We start from the raw sequence: 17513 nt of genomic DNA, 5'->3' as shown, positions 1-17513 counted from the left end.
TGCCCGGCCGAGCTGGATGCACACTAGGGGCTCTCCTGAGCTCTTAGAAAGAAAGTATAATTTAGGTTTTTTATTTTACAGTGAGACCTGCTGGCAACAGGCTCACTGCAATGAGGGACTAAGGGGAGAAGAAGCGAACCTACCTGCTTGCAGCTAGCTTGGGCTTCTTAGGCTACTGGACACCATTAGCTCCAGAGGGATCGACCGCATGGAACTGGCCTTGGTGTTCGGTCCCGGAGCCGCGCCGCCGTCCCCCTTACAGAGCCAGAAGCAAGAAGAAGTCCGGAAAATCGGCGGCATGAAGACTTCTGTCTTCACCAAGGTAGCGCACAGCACTGCAGCTGTGCGCCATTGCTCCTCATACACACTTCACACTCCGGTCACTGAGGGTGCAGGGCGCTGGGGGGGGGCGCCCTGAGCAGCAATAAAAACACCTTGGCTGGCAAAACAATCACAATATATAGCCCCAGAGGCTATATATGTGATAATTACCCCTGCCAGAATCCTTAAAAAAGCGGGAGAAAAGTCTGCGAAAAAGGGGCGGAGCTATCTCCCTCAACACACTGGCGCCATTTCTCCCTCATAGTTCCGCTGGAAGGAAGCTCCCTGGCTCTCCCCTGCAGTCTACACTACAGAAAAGGGTAAAAAAGAGAGGGGGGGCACTAAATTTAGGCGCAGTAAATATTATAGCAGCTATAGGGGACATAATTCAGTTAGTCCCTGCATTATATAGCGCTCTGGTGTGTGCTGGCATACTCTCTCTCTGTCTCCCCAAAGGGCTTCTGTGGGGTCCTGTCCTCTGTTAGAGCATTCCCGGTATGTGTGTGCGGTGTGTCGGTACGGCTGTGTCGACATGTTTGATGAGGAAAATTATGTGGAGGCGGAGCAGATGCCTATAGAAGTGATGTCACCCCCTGCGGGGCAGACACCTGAGTGGATGGTTTTATGGAAGGAATTACGTGCAAGTGTCGACTCCTTACACAAAAAATTTGACGACATGCCAAATGCGGGACAGCCGGCTTCTCAGCTCGTGCCTGCCCAGGTGTCTCAAAGGCCATCAGGGGCTCTAAAACGCCCGCTACCTCAGATGGCAGACGCAGATGTCGACACGGATACTGATACCAGTGTCGACGACGATGAGTCAAATCTAATGTCCACTAGGGCCATTCGTTGCATGATTGAGGCAATGAAGGAGGTATTACACATTTCGGATATAAACCCAGGTACCACTAAAAAGGGTATTATGTTTGGGGAGAAAAAACTACCCGTAGTTTTTCCCCCATCTGAAGAATTAAATGAAGTGTGTGAAGAAGCGTGGGCTTTCCCCGATAAAAGATTGGTAATCCCTAAAAAATTACTAATGGCGTTCCCTTTCCCGCCAGAGGATAGGGCACGTTGGGAAACACCTCCTAGGGTGGATAAAGCACTCACACGTTTGTCTAAAAAGGTGGCACTTCCGTCTCCGGATACGGCCGCCCTAAAGGAGCCTGCGGATAGAAAGCAGGAGGCGATCCTGAAGTCTGTATATACACACTCAGGCATTATACTTAGACCAGCTATTGCGTCAGCATGGATGTGCAGTGCTGCCGCTGCATGGTCAGATTCCCTGTCAGAAAATATTGACACCCTAGACAGGGACACTATTCTCCTAACCATAGAGCCTCACAGCCTAAAAAAGCGCCGTTTTATCAAGTACAGTCCTTTCGGACCCAGAGAAACAGGCGAGGAAAAGGCGGGTCCTTTCTGTCCAGAGGCAGAGGTAGGGGAAAAAAGGCTGCAACAAACAGCAGGTTCCCAGGAGCAAAAGTCCTCCCCTGCTTCTTCCAAGTCCGCCGCATGACGGTGGGGCTCCACAGGCGGAGCCAGGTACGGTGGGGGGCCGCCTCAAAAATTTCAGCGATCAGTGGGCTCGCTCACAGGTGGATCCCTGGATCTTGCAAGTAGTATCTCAGGGGTACAGACTGGAATTCGAGGCGTCTCCCCCCCGCCGTTTCCTCAAATCTGCCTTGCCAACAACTCCCTCAGGCAGGGAGGCTGTGCTAGAGGCAATTCACAAGCTGTATTCCCAGCAGGTGATAGTCAAGGTGCCCCTACTTCAACAAGGACGGGGTTACTATTCCACACTGTTTGTGGTACCGAAACCGGACGGTTCGGTGAGACCCATTTTAAATTTGAAATCCTTGAACACGTACATAAAAAAGTTCAAGTTCAAGATGGAATCGCTCAGGGCGGTTATTGCAAGCCTGGACGAGGGGGATTACATGGTTTCCCTGGACATCAAAGATGCTTACCTGCATGTCCCCATTTATCATCCTCACCAGGAGTACCTCAGATTTGCGGTACAAAATTGCCATTACCAATTCCAGACGCTGCCGTTTGGACTGTCCACGGCACCGAGGGTGTTTACCAAGGTAATGGCGGAAATGATGATACTCCTTCGAAAAAAGGGAGTTTTAATTATCCCGTACTTGGACGATCTCCTAATAAAGGCGAGATCCAGGGAGAAGTTATTGGTAGGAGTAGCACTATCTCAGGAGGTGCTACACCAGCACGGTTGGATTCTGAATATTCCAAAGTCACAGCTGGTTCCGACGACACGTCTACTGTTCCTGGGAATGATTTTGGACACAGTCCAGAAAAATGTGTTTCTCCCGGAGGAGAAAGCCAAGGAGCTGTCATCTCTAGTCAGAGACCTCCTGAAACCTAAACAGGTGTCTATGCATCACTGCACGCGAGTCCTGGGAAAGATGGTGGCTTCTTACGAAGCAATTCCTTTCGGCAGGTTCCATGCCAGAATCTTTCAGTGGGACCTGTTGGACCAATGGTCCGGATCGCATCTTCAGATGCATCGGCTAATAACCCTGTATCCAAGAACCAGGGTGTCTCTGCTGTGGTGGCTGCAGAGTGCTCATCTCCTAGAGGGCCGCAGATTCGGCATACAGGACTGGGTCCTGGTGACCACGGATGCCAGCCTTCGAGGCTTGGGGGCAGTCACACAGGGAAGAAACTTCCAAGGACTATGGTCGAGTCAGGAGACTTCCTTACACATAAATATTCTAGAACTAAGGGCCATTTACAATGCCCTAAGTCAGGCAAAACCCCTGCTTCTACACCAGCCGGTACTGATCCAGTCAGACAACATCACGGCGGTCGCCCATGTAAACCGACAGGGCGGCACAAGAAGCAGGACGGCAATGGCTGAAGCCACAAGGATTCTCCGATGGGCGGAAAATCACGTGCTAACACTGTCAGCAGTGTTCATTCCGGGAGTGGACAACTGGGAAGCAGACTTCCTCAGCAGGCACGACCTCCACCCGGGAGAGTGGGGACTTCATCCAGAAGTCTTCACACTGATTGTAAATCGTTGAGAACGGCCACAGGTGGACATGATGGCGTGCCGCCTAAACAAAAAACTGGAGAGATATTGTGCCAGGTCAAGGGACCCTCAGGCGATAGCGGTGGACGCTCTAGTGACACCGTGGGTGTACCAGTCAGTTTATGTGTTCCCTCCTCTGCCTCTCATACCAAAGGTACTGAGAATAATAAGAAAACGAGGAGTAAGGACAATACTCGTGGTTCCGGATTGGCCAAGAAGAGCTTGGTACCCGGAACTTCAAGAGATGATCTCAGAGGACCCATGGCCTCTGGCGCTCAGACAGGACCTGCTGCAGCAGGGGCCCTGTCTGTTCCAAGACTTACCGCGGCTGCGTTTGACGGCATGGCGGTTGAACGCCGGATCCTAAAGGAAAAGGGCATTCCGGAGGATGTCATTCCTACGCTGATTAAAGCCAGGAAAGATGTAACGGTAAAACATTATCACCGCATATGGCGGAAATATGTTGCTTGGTGTGAGGCCAATAAGGCCCCAACAGAGGAATTTCAGCTGGGTCGATTTCTGCACTTCCTACAGGCAGGAGTGACTATGGGCTTAAAATTAGGCTCCATTAAGGTACAGATATCGGCTCTGTCGATTTTCTTCCAAAAAGAACTAGCTTCACTACCTGAAGTTCAGACATTTGTAAAAGGAGTGCTGCATATTCAGCCCCCCTTTGTGCCTCCAGTGGCACCCTGGGATCTCAACGTGGTGTTGAATTTCCTAAAATCACATTGGTTTGAGCCACTAAAGACCGTGGATCTAAAATATCTCACGTGGAAAGTGGTCATGTTATTGGCCTTGGCTTCGGCCAGGCGTGTATCAGAATTGGCGGCTTTGTCATTTAAAAGTCCTTATCTGATTTTCCATATGGATAGGGCAGAATTGAGGACTCGTCCCCAGTTTCTCCCTAAGGTGGTATCTGCTTTTCACTTGAACCAACCTATTGTAGTGCCTGCGGCTACTAGCGACTTGGAGGATTCCAAGTTACTGGACGTAGTCAGGGCCTTGAAAATTTATGTTTCCAGGACGGCTGGAGTCAGGAAAACTGACTCGCTATTTATCCTGTATGCACCCAACAAACTGGGTGCTCCTGCTTCTAAGCAGACTATTGCTCGCTGGATTTGTAGCACAATTCAGCTGGCGCATTCTGCGGCTGGACTGCCGCATCCTAAATCAGTAAAAGCCCATTCTACAAGGAAGGTGGGCTCATCTTGGGCGGCTGCCCGAGGGGTCTCGGCTTTACAACTTTGCCGAGCTGCTACTTGGTCAGGGGCAAACACGTTTGCAAAATTCTACAAATTTGATACCCTGGCTGAGGAGGACCTTGAGTTCTTTCATTCGGTGCTGCAGAGTCATCCGCACTCTCCCGCCCGTTTGGGAGCTTTGGTATAATCCCCATGGTCCTTACGGAGTTCCCAGCATCCACTAGGACATCAGAAAAAATAAGAATTTACTCACCGGTAATTCTATTTCTTGTAGTCCGTAGTGGATGCTGGGCGCCCGTCCCAAGTGCGGATTGTCTGCAATACTTGTACATAGTTGTTGTTCACAAAAGGGTTATTGTTATGAGCCATCTGTTGAGAGGCTCAGTTAAATTTCATACTGTTAACTGGATATGGTATCACGAGTTATACGGTGTGATTGGTGTGGCTGGTATGAGTCTTACCCGGGATTCAAAATCCTTCCTTATTGTGTCAGCTCTTCCGGGCACAGTATCCTAACTGAGGCTTGGAGGAGGGTCATAGTGGGAGGAGCCAGTGCACACCAGGTAGTCTAAAAGCTTTCTTTTAGTTGTGCCCAGACTCCTGCGGAGCCGCTATTCCCCATGGTCCTTACGGAGTTCCCAGCATCCACTACGGACTACGAGAAATAGAATTACTGGTGAGTAAATTCTTATTATCTAACACAATTGCAACTTTTGTTTGTTTAGTAAATTTTGTTGGCCTAAAGTTGATATAGGAATAACTCCTGTTTATCTAACTATAGAAAAGATGGTAGAGCGCTCCAGCAGGTGTTGGCACACTGTCGGGTTCTTCATATGTATGCCATATACCCACTGACAGAATAGCCCATCCACTGACTGACAGAGCAGGATCACTACGGGGGAAAGTCGATGGTGCACTCCGCAAATTCCATCTCTTCCAACTTAAGTGGAATCTCTGAAGTGGGCACACTGAAAACTTCTATTAGCAAGGATGTTGTGTATGCTACACTTGTGGAATGCTTAGGGATGAATGTTTAGAAGAAGCAAAAATGTAAAAAAAAGTTTCCACAATGAGGAGTCGGGGTGACGACATCCTGTCTTTCATATATAGATACTGCACTCTTACCAATACGTTTTTACATACCAGAAATAATAAGAAATTATGCATCCTCACAAAGTTCTAACTATTGACCAATTATCATGTCAAGAGTATAATATCAAAAATATAAGCCAATGTGAGGAAGCGATGTGCGATAATGGGTCTAATTCAGAGTTGTACGCTATTCCAATTGCGATTTTCTACGCTACACAACTGCTAATGTTAGCAAGTGAAGCTGCCAACCAGAGATTAAAATAGACGGCCACCAGAGCGAACGCAACTCATTTGCAATTTGCGTACACATACGCAGCCTATATGCAAGAAAGTTAAACTTTGACTGCTAGAGTAGGCCTGTGGCTACGCAGACTAGTTACGCAGCTGCCATGTTTTTGTACACAGGAGCTTACAGCTGACATCACATACACGCCTCTCCACTAACACCATGTTACCACCCCCAAACAGTCACTACCTGTCAATCACTTTGTGACTGAATCCTCATTGCAAATGCAACTGCTAAAGTACCTTTGTGCATGCTCGGTGCGATTGCAGCACGTGCGCAGTCTGCCGATAATCACTCAGTTGCGAAACCATTGGCATAGTGTACAGCACTGAATTAGGCCCATTGTACGTGCATGTACATGGTTTAATAGTATGTACAACACATTTGGCAGTAACAGCTAATTGTCTTATGTACAAGTTTCGGTCATTGGCGTTGGAGAGCAGTAATGAGCTCTCAGAGGGTCTTTCCACAGTATCACAGCTGCTGATTGTAATTGGTCCATTCCAAAACCTTGTATCTTTACTTTGTTGTATCTTTGTTGGTGTCTTTAGAATCATGATCCTGGCACTGTTTCATTACACTTTGCTCTGATATAGTTACCATGTGTACAGCTAGTGGCGCTGAGGAGGAGGTACTATTTGCCTGTGTTAATGATCGCCCCCACTACTCTGTCCACCACCGCTGCTGCCGATTAGCACATTGGGTAATGAGTATGGTGGCCAATCCCGGGATCGGGATCCTGGGATTTAGGAAGCTCCAATCCCGGGGAATGAGGGATCAGCGTTGAGTGTCCACAGGACGCTCAGACGCTGCCCAGCTTCCTTCTTCCGGCTCCCCAGCGCAGCATGAGAGGACATGCTGCGCCATCACACGCCGCTGGGAGCCGCCAGTGATTGTTCCCCGCCCGCTCCCGGTGTATGGTGAGTTATGTGTGCGGGGCAAGGGGGCAGCCACATAGCTAAAAGCCAATTGCAGGTATCCTGGGAATCCCGGGATTGGCCATTTTTCAATCCCGACACCCGGGATTGAAAAAATGTCCCGGGATTGGCCTCCCTAGTAATGAGAGGAGACTGCAGCAGTCCCTTCTCGCTGCCACTGGGCTGTGCCACTATACAGGCATGGCAAATGTAATGGGTAGTGAGGCAGGGTGTCCCCTGCAGCCACACTCACTTCCCTGGCGCTTTTAATAAGGGGGCGTACTGGGGCCTGTCCGTGCTCTTGTCTGCCCTGTCAACAGTGACAGTGTCAACACCAGAAGGCTGACATTATAAATAATGTAAGTTGTTGGCTTGTAATTTTATTCTCCTCTTTGTTTACGTAAAGCATGGGCAGTACGGATGGTGTAATGGTTAGCATTACTGCCTCACAGCACTGAGGTCATGGGTTCGGTTCCCACCATGGCTCTAACTGTGTGGAGTTTGTATATTCTCCCCGTACTTGCGTGGGTTTCCTCCGGGTACTCCGGTTTCCTCCCACAATCCAAAAATATACTGGTAGGTTAATTGGCTCCCTACAAAATTAACCCTGGCGTGAATGTGTGTGTGTGTGTGTGTGTGTACATGTGGTAGGGAATTTAGATTGTAAGCTCCACTGGGGCAGGGACTGATGTGAATGGCCAAAATATTCTCTGTAAAGCGCTGCGGAATATGTGTGCGCTATATAAATAACTGGTAATAAATAAATAATAAATAAATTTGCCACAACTTCAGTGTGTAGTATTTATTGTGTAATGTGATTTTTAATTTTCTTTTGTTTATTTACTATATTATGATTGTCACTATCACAAAACATATGTTGTATTAAGACAGGGAGTGCGGTGAAGCATCACTCTTTCTCCCTAAGATAATAATTGGCAATAACGCCTTTGTTGGTTTTTGTAAACTACTTTCATTTTTTTTTTTTTGTACTAAAAAACTGTAAAATTGCTATGATGGATATTTGTATTATGAAATCCATTCAAATATTGCGAGTCTGACTTATTAAAGGTATTTATGATGTTTTATTTCCAGTTAAAACTACAACAAAACAAAATATTATATAACGAGGACAGCGATAAGATGGACCTAGCAAAATTTTCAGAAACGCCACATTTGAAGTCGTTAAACCGATACTGTATGAGCAAAGCGCGTGTGGCCGAACACTGCACATTAGCTGTTTCATTCAACATTTCCATAACAATATTATGCAATATTTTTTTTTTTATTCCAATTGAGAACACAACTAATTAGGATGTAGTTGGATAAAGAAAACAGAGATCCATTTTATATTTAAGACATAGGGGTATATGCAATTCACGCCGAATCGCGGCAAATTATCGCCGTTTTTTTAATTCGACACAATTCGACAGGTGAATTCTGGCAGGTGGCTGCGGGAATTCACCATATTCAATGAAAAACGGATTCGACAGTCCCGCGGGCGAAAAACGGCCGATTTGCCGGATTTTGCCGCGAATTAAAAAAACGGGAAAAACCCGGAAAAAAATGGCGTGGGGTCCCCCCTCCAAAGCATAACCAGCCTCGGGCTCTTCGAGCTGGTCCTGGTTTTAAAAATCCGGGGTCACAATTGACAGCGGATCCCCCGTATTTTTAAAACCAGCACCGGGCTCTGCGCCTGATGCTGGTGCAAAAAATACGGGGGACAAAACGAGTAGGGGTCCCCCGTATTTTTTACACCAGCATCGGGCTCCACTAGCTGGACAGATAATGCCACAGCCGGGGGTCACTTTTATACAGCGCCCTGCGGCCGTGGCATTAAATATCCAACTAGTCACCACTGGCCGGGGTACTCTGGGTGAGTGGGGACCCCTTCAAACAAGGGGTCCCCCCCCCCAGCCACCCAAGGGCCAGGGATGAAGCCCGAGGCTGTCCCCCCCCCCCCCCCCCCATCCAAGGGCTGCGGATGGAAGGCTGATAGCCTTGAGAAAAATGTCTGAATATTGTTTTTTCCAGTAGTACTACTAGTCCCAGCAAGCCTCCCCCGCAAGCTGGTACTTGGAGAACCACAAGTACCAGCATGCGGGAGAAAAACGGGCCCGCTGGTACCTGTAGTACTACTGGAAAAAAAATACCCAGATAAAAACAGGACACACACACCGTGACAAGTACAACTTTATTACACACTGCCGACACACACATACTTACCTATGTTGACACGAAGCAGTCGGTCCTCTTCTCCAAGTAGAATCCACGGATACCTGAAAATAAAAGATAATTATACTCACCTTCCAGCGTCCAGAGATACATCTACGTCCAGAAAATAATCCAGGTACTTGGCAAAAAAAACGCAATGACCCGATCCTGCGGACTGAAAGGGGTCCCATATTCACACGAGACCCCTTTCCCCGAATGTGCCGGGACACCACGTGACTCCTGTCACTGAGGTCCCTTCAGCCAATCAGGAAGCGCTACTACGTGGCGCTCACCTGATTGGCTGTGCGCTGTCTGTGCTGTGACAGCGCATCGCAAAGCCTCTCCATTATATTCAATGGTGGGAACTTTGCCGTCAGCGGTGGGGTTACCCGCGGTCAGCCGCTGACCGGCGGGTGACCCCACCGATGACGCAAAGTTCCCACCATTGAATATAATGGAGAGGCTTTGCGATGCGCTGTCTGAGCTCAGACGCGCAGAGCCAATCAGCAGAGTGCAAGGACGTTGCACTCGCTGATTGGCTGAAGAGACCTTTCAGTGACAGCTGTCACGTAGAGGTCTCTGCATTTGGGGAAAGGGGTCTCATGTGTCAACATGGGACCCCTTTCAGTCCGCTGGCACGGGTTTTTGCGTTTTGTTATTTTGCCAAGTACCTGGATTATACTCTGGACGTGGATTTATCTCTGAACGCTGGAAGGTGAGTATAATTTTTTAACAGGTACCCTCGGATCGTCGGAGACTGTGGCAGTCGGCGTGTCAACATAGGTAAGTATGTGTGTGTCGGCAGTATGTAATAAAGTTGTACTTGTCACGGTGTGTGTGTCCTGTTTTTATTTGGGTATTTTTTTTCCAGTAGTACTACAGGTACCAGCGGGCCCGTTTTTCTCCCGCATGCTGGTACTTGTGGTTCTCCAAGTACCAGCTTGCGGGGGAGGCTTGCTGGGACTTGTAGTACTACTGGAAAAAAACAATATTCTGACATTTTTCTCAATGCTATCAGCCTCCCATCCGCAGCCCTTGGATGGGGGGGACAGCCTCGGGCTTCATCCCTGGCCCTTGGGTGGCTGGGGGGGGGACCCCTTGATTGAAGGGGTCCCCACTCCCCCAGGGTACCCCGGCCAGGGGTGACTAGTTGGATATTTAATGCCACGGCCGCAGGGCGCTGTATAAAAGTGACCCCCGGCTGTGGCATTATCTGTCCAGCTAGTGGAGCCCGATGCTGGTGTATAAAATACGGGGGACCCCTACTCTTTTTGTCCCCCGTATTTTTTGCACCAGCATCAGGCGCAGAGCCCGGTGCTGGTTTTAAAAATACGGGGGATCCTCTGTCAAATTTTTCCCCGCATTTTTAGAACCAGGACCAGCTCGAAGAGCCCGAGGCTGGTTATGCTTTGGAGGGGGGACCCCACGCCATTTTTTTCCTTAATTTTACCGTTCCAGCTATAAAAAAAAAATATATATATTTTAAAAAATATATAAATAATACTTGTGCCTCCAAAAAAGACAAACCAAGTACCTAATCCCTTCTAATATAAATAGATATGCTATTACCAAAAAATAAAACACCAAAAAAAACATGTTTTAAATTTTTTTTATTGGTTTCACCCTCCAAAGTGTGGCGGATTGAAAATTTACGAATTTACTGTCTAAAAGCACTGTTGTCGAATTTCCAAACTTGAATTGAATAGACTTTGGTCGAATTGCAGCATGTGTATCATTGCAAAAAAGTCGAATTTGTCAAAAGTCGAATTTCAAAAAGTCGAATTTTGAAAGTCCGTTTTTTTGTCGGAAAGTACTGAATTGCATTGTCGATTTTTTTTTTTTGGCGAAAAATTCCCGAAATTCGACAATTTCGGGAATTCGACCGCAATTGCATATACCCCATAGTGACATAAACACCAAATTGCAATGCACAGAAATGTCTCTGTTTTAGTCATTTGCTTGTTTACTGGACATTGGTGTGGAATACCCACTGTGATTGATTACATGTGATTACTGGCATTTGGGTTGGGCACTTCCATTGTGAGTATTCTTGCTGGTGAAGCCAGTGTTTGAGTGGGAGAGCTGGGGCTTGATATGATGTGCCACTTTTGTAGTGACTTGGACGTGTCTACTGGGAAGTTTGCTCTACGTTGTAAATCATGATCCGATATGTGTTCTCTCCTTGTTCAGGGCTAGCACCATCCTATTACAGAAGTGCAGCAACTGAGACTGCTGCATTTTTAGAAGAAAGAGGTACTGTTAGTAATTTTACATTTGGATGCTGTGATAATTGGGCTATGGCCCCTACTTGTAAATGGCCTTCATTTTGCTTCTTGTAGATGCATTTTATAGAAAAAGTGTATTAATATGAACACATACATACGTGCATATCATGTAAATAAACACTCCTATCCCATTGCTTTTATAAGACATAAATGAGACTTCAACAAGTGTTTTTATTAAAGAGAATTAAAATGATGATCCGGATGTGTTATTTGCAGCATTTTGCTGTGTTTATCACCATACAGTATGTAATCCTGTTTCCCCAAAAATGTGTAAAATATCACATAAATCATTGTACATACATGCAGTAAGTGCAAGGGAGGTATGCTTTGATGTATGAGCGCAGTAGAAAAATGGGAACAATTGTACCCAAAAATGTGATTATCTTCTGTATCTGTTCCTAGTCATAAGTGACCCCGAGTGTCGCTATCCTGCTATAGGGGGTATTCAGTTCAAGTCGGAACTGCCGTCTTGTCGGAAAGACGGCAGTTTCTGACTTTTTTAGGTCGGAAACTGTTCCGACCTATTCAAGCCTCCTGCCGAAAGCACGTGGATCGGCAGAATAGCCGTGGATCCACGTGTGTTGTCGGAATCGCAGCCAAATCTGACAGGTTTTAGCCCCATTTTCCGACAATGTCAATCCGACTTTAGAAAAAGTCGGATTGGCATTGTAGAGAACGGGGATTTGGCCACTAATTGAATACTCAAATGTTGGGTCCTTTCCTTCGGAAAGGATCCAACATCAATTGAATACACTCCTAAGTCTCTAAAGTGAGACTCTTCATCATCAACAGTGTACGTTGTGGTGTACTGTAGCATATGACTGTGCTCTTACATATGTGTCCTCATACACTATTGCTGCAGTCGCTCCAAACATCTCTTCTCAGTGCGCCAGGTCCCATGTGACTCGTCTTCTGTGGCTCTTTCTCATAGATTTTAATCAAAACATAACATAGGCTGTTAATTTGCAACTTAGGGGAATTACCTGTATTTAGTAGAAGTTTCCTTTACAAAACAATGGTGGACTTGGCTTGTCCCGTGACAGCTACATTTTGTGATTTTGCGTTGATATAACTGAGAAAAAAATATATATATTGTACCTAAAAACATAATCCTAGTTATGGCACTTTGATATTACCTCTAACTTAGTTTTTTTGGTAGTTTTTTTTTTATCAACAAAAAAAAAAACTTCCTCATGTTAAGATTGTTTTTAAAAATCAGTTTGTTAAAACTTGTACATATGTCTCAATGTAGTCTTGTGAAATTAATTTGTCACATTGCGATTACTGTAAGACGCACATTCGAGCAAAAAACACGGCACTGCTTGGCGTGGCTCACATGCGCCAGACATCTCGCACTGCATGGCATATTGAGGCTACGTGTATGAGGACACATCTATGTGGCAAGCATTTAAAGATGCCTAAGTTCCTTTTTTGAAGACCTCCGTTGTAGTACTTGGCGTGTTATCTTGTTATGGTTAGCACCATATGAAATGGGAACTCAGTCTGCCCCCCTCCCAAGTATGTGTTTCCTGGTTTAGCTGAGCGTATCTCCTTCACTAGCTGTCAGCAACTTTTTTCTTGTTGACTGCGTGTTTCTGTTGACAATGAATTTTGGATATGTCAAGTTGCTGCAGTGTAGGTCAGAGGTTTTTTCCTTAAATCTTCTCAATAGCCTTCTTTTCTTCCATTAGTCCCAGTTTTTTTTACAGAATGTATTTTGTTTTATTCATTGCAGCAGTTTTCTATAAATGATTGTAAAGTTATTCTTTAACAAGAATGGATCTAAATCTACATTTATATATAAGTGCATTTGGCTTCCAACTGCAAAGTTCAGCTGAACAACAGAGACTTTGACACCCAGCTTGGTCATTTTTAGTACATGATGTGGCAGCATGGATGGTCCTTCATGGACTACACATTATGGCCAAATACCTTTTAGATTCTGTTTTGTGCACATATGTTTAAGTATTTGCACCTACTGTAGATACTACTGTGCGTAAATGTTTACCTTCAAGTATAGTGAAATACAGTGACTTAGAACACAAATCCACTTTTATGTATTTATTCATATCCCCTAATTGGTACCAAGGTGATTGTTACTATTTTCCTGCTGTATGTAAATAAAGCTGTTTTTTATATACCTATTTGCAGGGCTGGACAAGACCAGGCCGCCTGGTCACCATGGTCGACTAGGAAATGTATGCAGGCGACCAAACTTTTAGTGCCAGCTACAGCAGTAAATCTCATCTGCGGCCACCAGATGACAGACAGATGGCAGGCTAGTACTTTTTATTTCTCCTCACCACCCACCAGAATCAGAGTCTAGAGTATATAAGCAGATAGTACTGCGTCCTGCGCAATATAGTCTGTGATGGTGGAGTCATTGGGAAGATGCAATCTCTTCCATCTGTAATGTGACCTCCAACATCCTCCAGTATGGGTACTGCACTGCACTGCAGCTTCTGCAAGGTGTATAACCGAGCCTGCGATCGGGACCCCTCTGCATTTTTCATACTCTCTTCATTAGCTTTGGGTGGTCTTTAGGACATATTTGTGATGTATTGCTGAATATGATCTAGAATATTTACTAGCAATAGCACAGTACCTTTTATATAGTGCAGGACAAATACATTTCATGTGTAACATTTACAAGAACAACTACAAATTCTCTGCAAGAAGCAGATGTACATTAATTTCCTAACTTAAGCCTTCTATAAATGCTAATAATACCTTAATCAGATTAATCAGTTCTGTAGCCGTCAGCCTTTTTGTCTGCTGTTTATTTTCACTGTAGGAAGCTGGTTGGTATAATATGGTACTCGTTAGTGATGAATACTAAATAATATTTAGCACAGTCAGTGCCGGTCATTGCTAGGTTGGTCTCTATCGTTCTGGGAAATTGTGGCTATTAAGGCACACCTTTAATTCTAGCCTCTCACATTTCCTCGCACAATACTGTATATAGCAGCAGTGATTTTTAAATTGTCTCGTCAATCAGGGGATATGAAATAAACAAAATTGGGTGGACTTCACATGATGCACACACAAAGGGCGTTATTCAATTATTTTCGCCCCCTTCCACATCCGTTCTGTTTCTGCTGACGGACGTGGTATCATCACTTCAACTCGCACAACCTAACCCTTTACGCTGCGAAATTTGATTACTATGGGTGCGATATGCGCAATAACAGGGATCACTTTAGAAAGGAGATTGGGTGTGATATATCATTTGAATACCACCCAAAGAATTTACAGAAGGTATATATATTTTTTTTTTACTGCAGTAACTACAAATTAAACAGACAAAAGTTCATTATACCCCTTTCACATCGCCAATGCCGGATCCGACCCGGGAATTGGAAACGGGTCCTTCCCGGGTGGTAACTGGCATTGGACGCTGCCGCTGGCTTCCCTGACCCGGCAATATGCCGGGCGGGATGCCATAGCGGCGGAGGCGGCACTGGGATATGAGCTCATCTCTGCACTGCCTCTCCCTGTTGTAGTGAACGGGTCCCGGGTCGCATCGACCTGGGAGCCCCTTTACCCTGCCATTGACCCGGTATTCAACCCGGGAATAACACTGCTTTATTCCCGGGTTAAATTGCCGAGTCAGGCGACCCGGGATTTCAGCTATGGCGCTTTCACACCGCACGCTGACCCGTGTCGACCCGGCAATATGCCGGGTCGATACCGGATTATTTGTGCGGTGTGAAAGGGGCATTACTGTACGGTGTTATTACTTGCTAGTTAATGATGAAATACGGTATCCGGATAGATACCGTGTCTAGTTAGACAGTCAATAGATAGACTGTTAGACAGACATTAGGTCGACCGTACAAAAGGTCGGCAGGGTCAAAAGGTAGATAGGATCAAAAGACTGACATGAAAATGGTCGACATAAAGAGGTAGACACAGATTTTTTTTAAAATTTTACATGTTTTTGGACTTTTTTATACCTTCTCTATCCATGTTGGTATAGTGTTGGTTATAAACCTTGTGATGAGCCTCTAAGCCTGAAGCGTGGGGAAGCGGATGCCTTTCTACAATTAGGTGTCCCAGATGACAAAACTATCCACACAAACCCCAAAAATGCAAAAAAAAATGTAGTCTACCTTTTTTATGTCGACTATTTTCATGTCTACCTTTTGATCTTTTTGGCCTTTTGTACTGTCTACTTTTTCATGTCTACTTTTTGACCCTGTCAACCTTTTTACTGTCTAACATGTGTCTATCTGTTGACTGTCTAACTAGACACTGTCCATCTATTATACCACACCCATGAAATACAGCCGGTTATTTAGCTTACTATAGCCTGCAAATAACAGTTTTTTAGTACCAAACATTGGTAGTGCAAGTGCAAGGTGATAAACGCACCAGCCAGTCAGCTCCTAACTGTCAATTTGCATATTGGAGGTGATTGACTGGTGCGTTGCACTTATCACTGGTTTATAACTTCCTTATGCCTTCTCCAGGTTAATACATCTGCCCCCCTGTTACAAACATATTAGTTCAGTACCGGAGCCGATTTCTAACAGTCCCCTCTGCCACACGCTACCTGTCGTTCTTCCATTACTACAGTTTTGTGGCATTCATATGCCCACTGCCCTGCATTTGACCAGGCTTGGCAGTGTTAGCCCAACTTGGGCATGCATGGGCTTGGATAAGGTTATGAACACTGTGTAAGCATAAGTCAGACACACCACTTCACTCTGGCTCTTCGTATGTTGTTTTTAAATGCAAAATACTTCTAGGAGAAAATGTGGTATTGTTTTTTTATATTGGTTTGGCACAGAGAGAACTGTATTACAAGCAGCAGTCATTACGTATGATATAATATCTGTACAGGAAAATGAATGCTGTTACCTAACATGACTGGTAAGCGCCAGTAAAGAGAACAGCTCAGAACTGCACAAAATACTGGCAAAAGGGGAGCTGTATTGTTAATAGAAATCTGTCACTAATTGTTGTGCGACTGCTTTTACTGCAGATATTTCATAATAGATTTCAGGCTACAGTTACCCATTACTGCTGGTATAGCCTGCCCTAATGGTAATAGGTGCAGAATACAAAGGAAAAGGAAAGGTCAGGAGTTGTTTTTTTTGTATAAAAATTAAATGTCACCTTCCAGGATGCTTTGTGAAAAGTTACAAGAAGAAATATTTAAAAGCGTTACTTTCCGTTTCTAACACAGTAATTATTCTGTGTTTTGAGAGTGACTGCAAAATAAAGGGCTTTACAGTGACAATGTGGAAAATTGCTGAATATCCGCAGTGTGGGAGATCTGTTTATATTAGATGTATGGTAGAGGATGCTGTTTCTAGTATAAAGAAGACCTATTGCTCAAATGCACTTTGTAGAAGTAATTTCCCTTTGTCTTTAATTTGCAAAAAAAGTTTACATTTCTTTAAATATTTTGTCTTTTCGTCTTTTCGTTTAGCTAGATTTTATAAATGGAGAGGTATTAGTCAGCGACTACACCTCATGGGCAGCAATAGCATCAGTTACACTTACAGGTTATGATAAATTAAATATCCAATACTCTTCGCTCCATCAGCACGATAAATGTTTACCCTTGGCAGAATGTTTCCAGGGTAGTCAAGAAGGCAGTTCTCTACACCAAGTTACAGTACTTCTCGGATAACATCAGAGGCATGCTGCCTTAGTTATTCTGTAACACTAAACAGACTGAATATGGTCATAGCTGTAGAGGATTTTGTGCACACTGTTATATGGAGACATACATGCTGTGAAAATAAAAAATCTGAATATAAATATCAAAGAGTACATGGAGTATTATTTGAGTGTAAAAGCAGTGTTGTGTATACAGTCACTGATGGCATAGTTAGGTTGTATGATAAGCTGCCTGAAAGTACTTTGTAATTGCATCACATTCTTTCTCCGCAGTTAATGGTTGTGGTTGGAGGTCAGGCTCCTAAGGCCATCCGCAGTGTGGAGTGCTATGATTTTAAAGAGGAACAGTGGCACCAAGTGGCTGAATTGCCATCAAGAAGATGCAGATCAGGTTTGTTCACCTTTACGCCACAGTCCATTGTACAATGAGCCTCAATGTATCAGAAATCTGTTTTTTTTTCTTTCACTTAGTCTTGTCGTTGATTTCTAATGTGTCAGTGTTGTGCAGTG

The 17513-nt window shown here is 45.1% G+C and overlaps 1 protein-coding gene across 2 annotated transcripts in view; it reads left to right on the top strand.

Moving 5' to 3' along the window:
• Positions 1-17513, top strand: part of KLHL2 (kelch like family member 2) — a 312617-nt gene that overhangs the window by 244939 nt on the left and 50165 nt on the right. For both annotated transcript variants that reach the window (XM_063920432.1, XM_063920431.1), the window contains one exon: positions 17277-17394. In XM_063920432.1, coding sequence (XP_063776502.1) covers positions 17277-17394 — 118 coding nt within the window. The remainder of the gene's footprint in view (positions 1-17276; positions 17395-17513) is intronic.

This window comes from Pseudophryne corroboree, chromosome 1 (genome assembly GCF_028390025.1).
Source record: "Pseudophryne corroboree isolate aPseCor3 chromosome 1, aPseCor3.hap2, whole genome shotgun sequence".
Taxonomy (NCBI): domain Eukaryota; kingdom Metazoa; phylum Chordata; class Amphibia; order Anura; family Myobatrachidae; genus Pseudophryne; species Pseudophryne corroboree.
The sequence above is the reverse complement of the archived record's forward strand: the minus strand, read 5'-3'. Positions and strand labels throughout refer to the sequence as shown.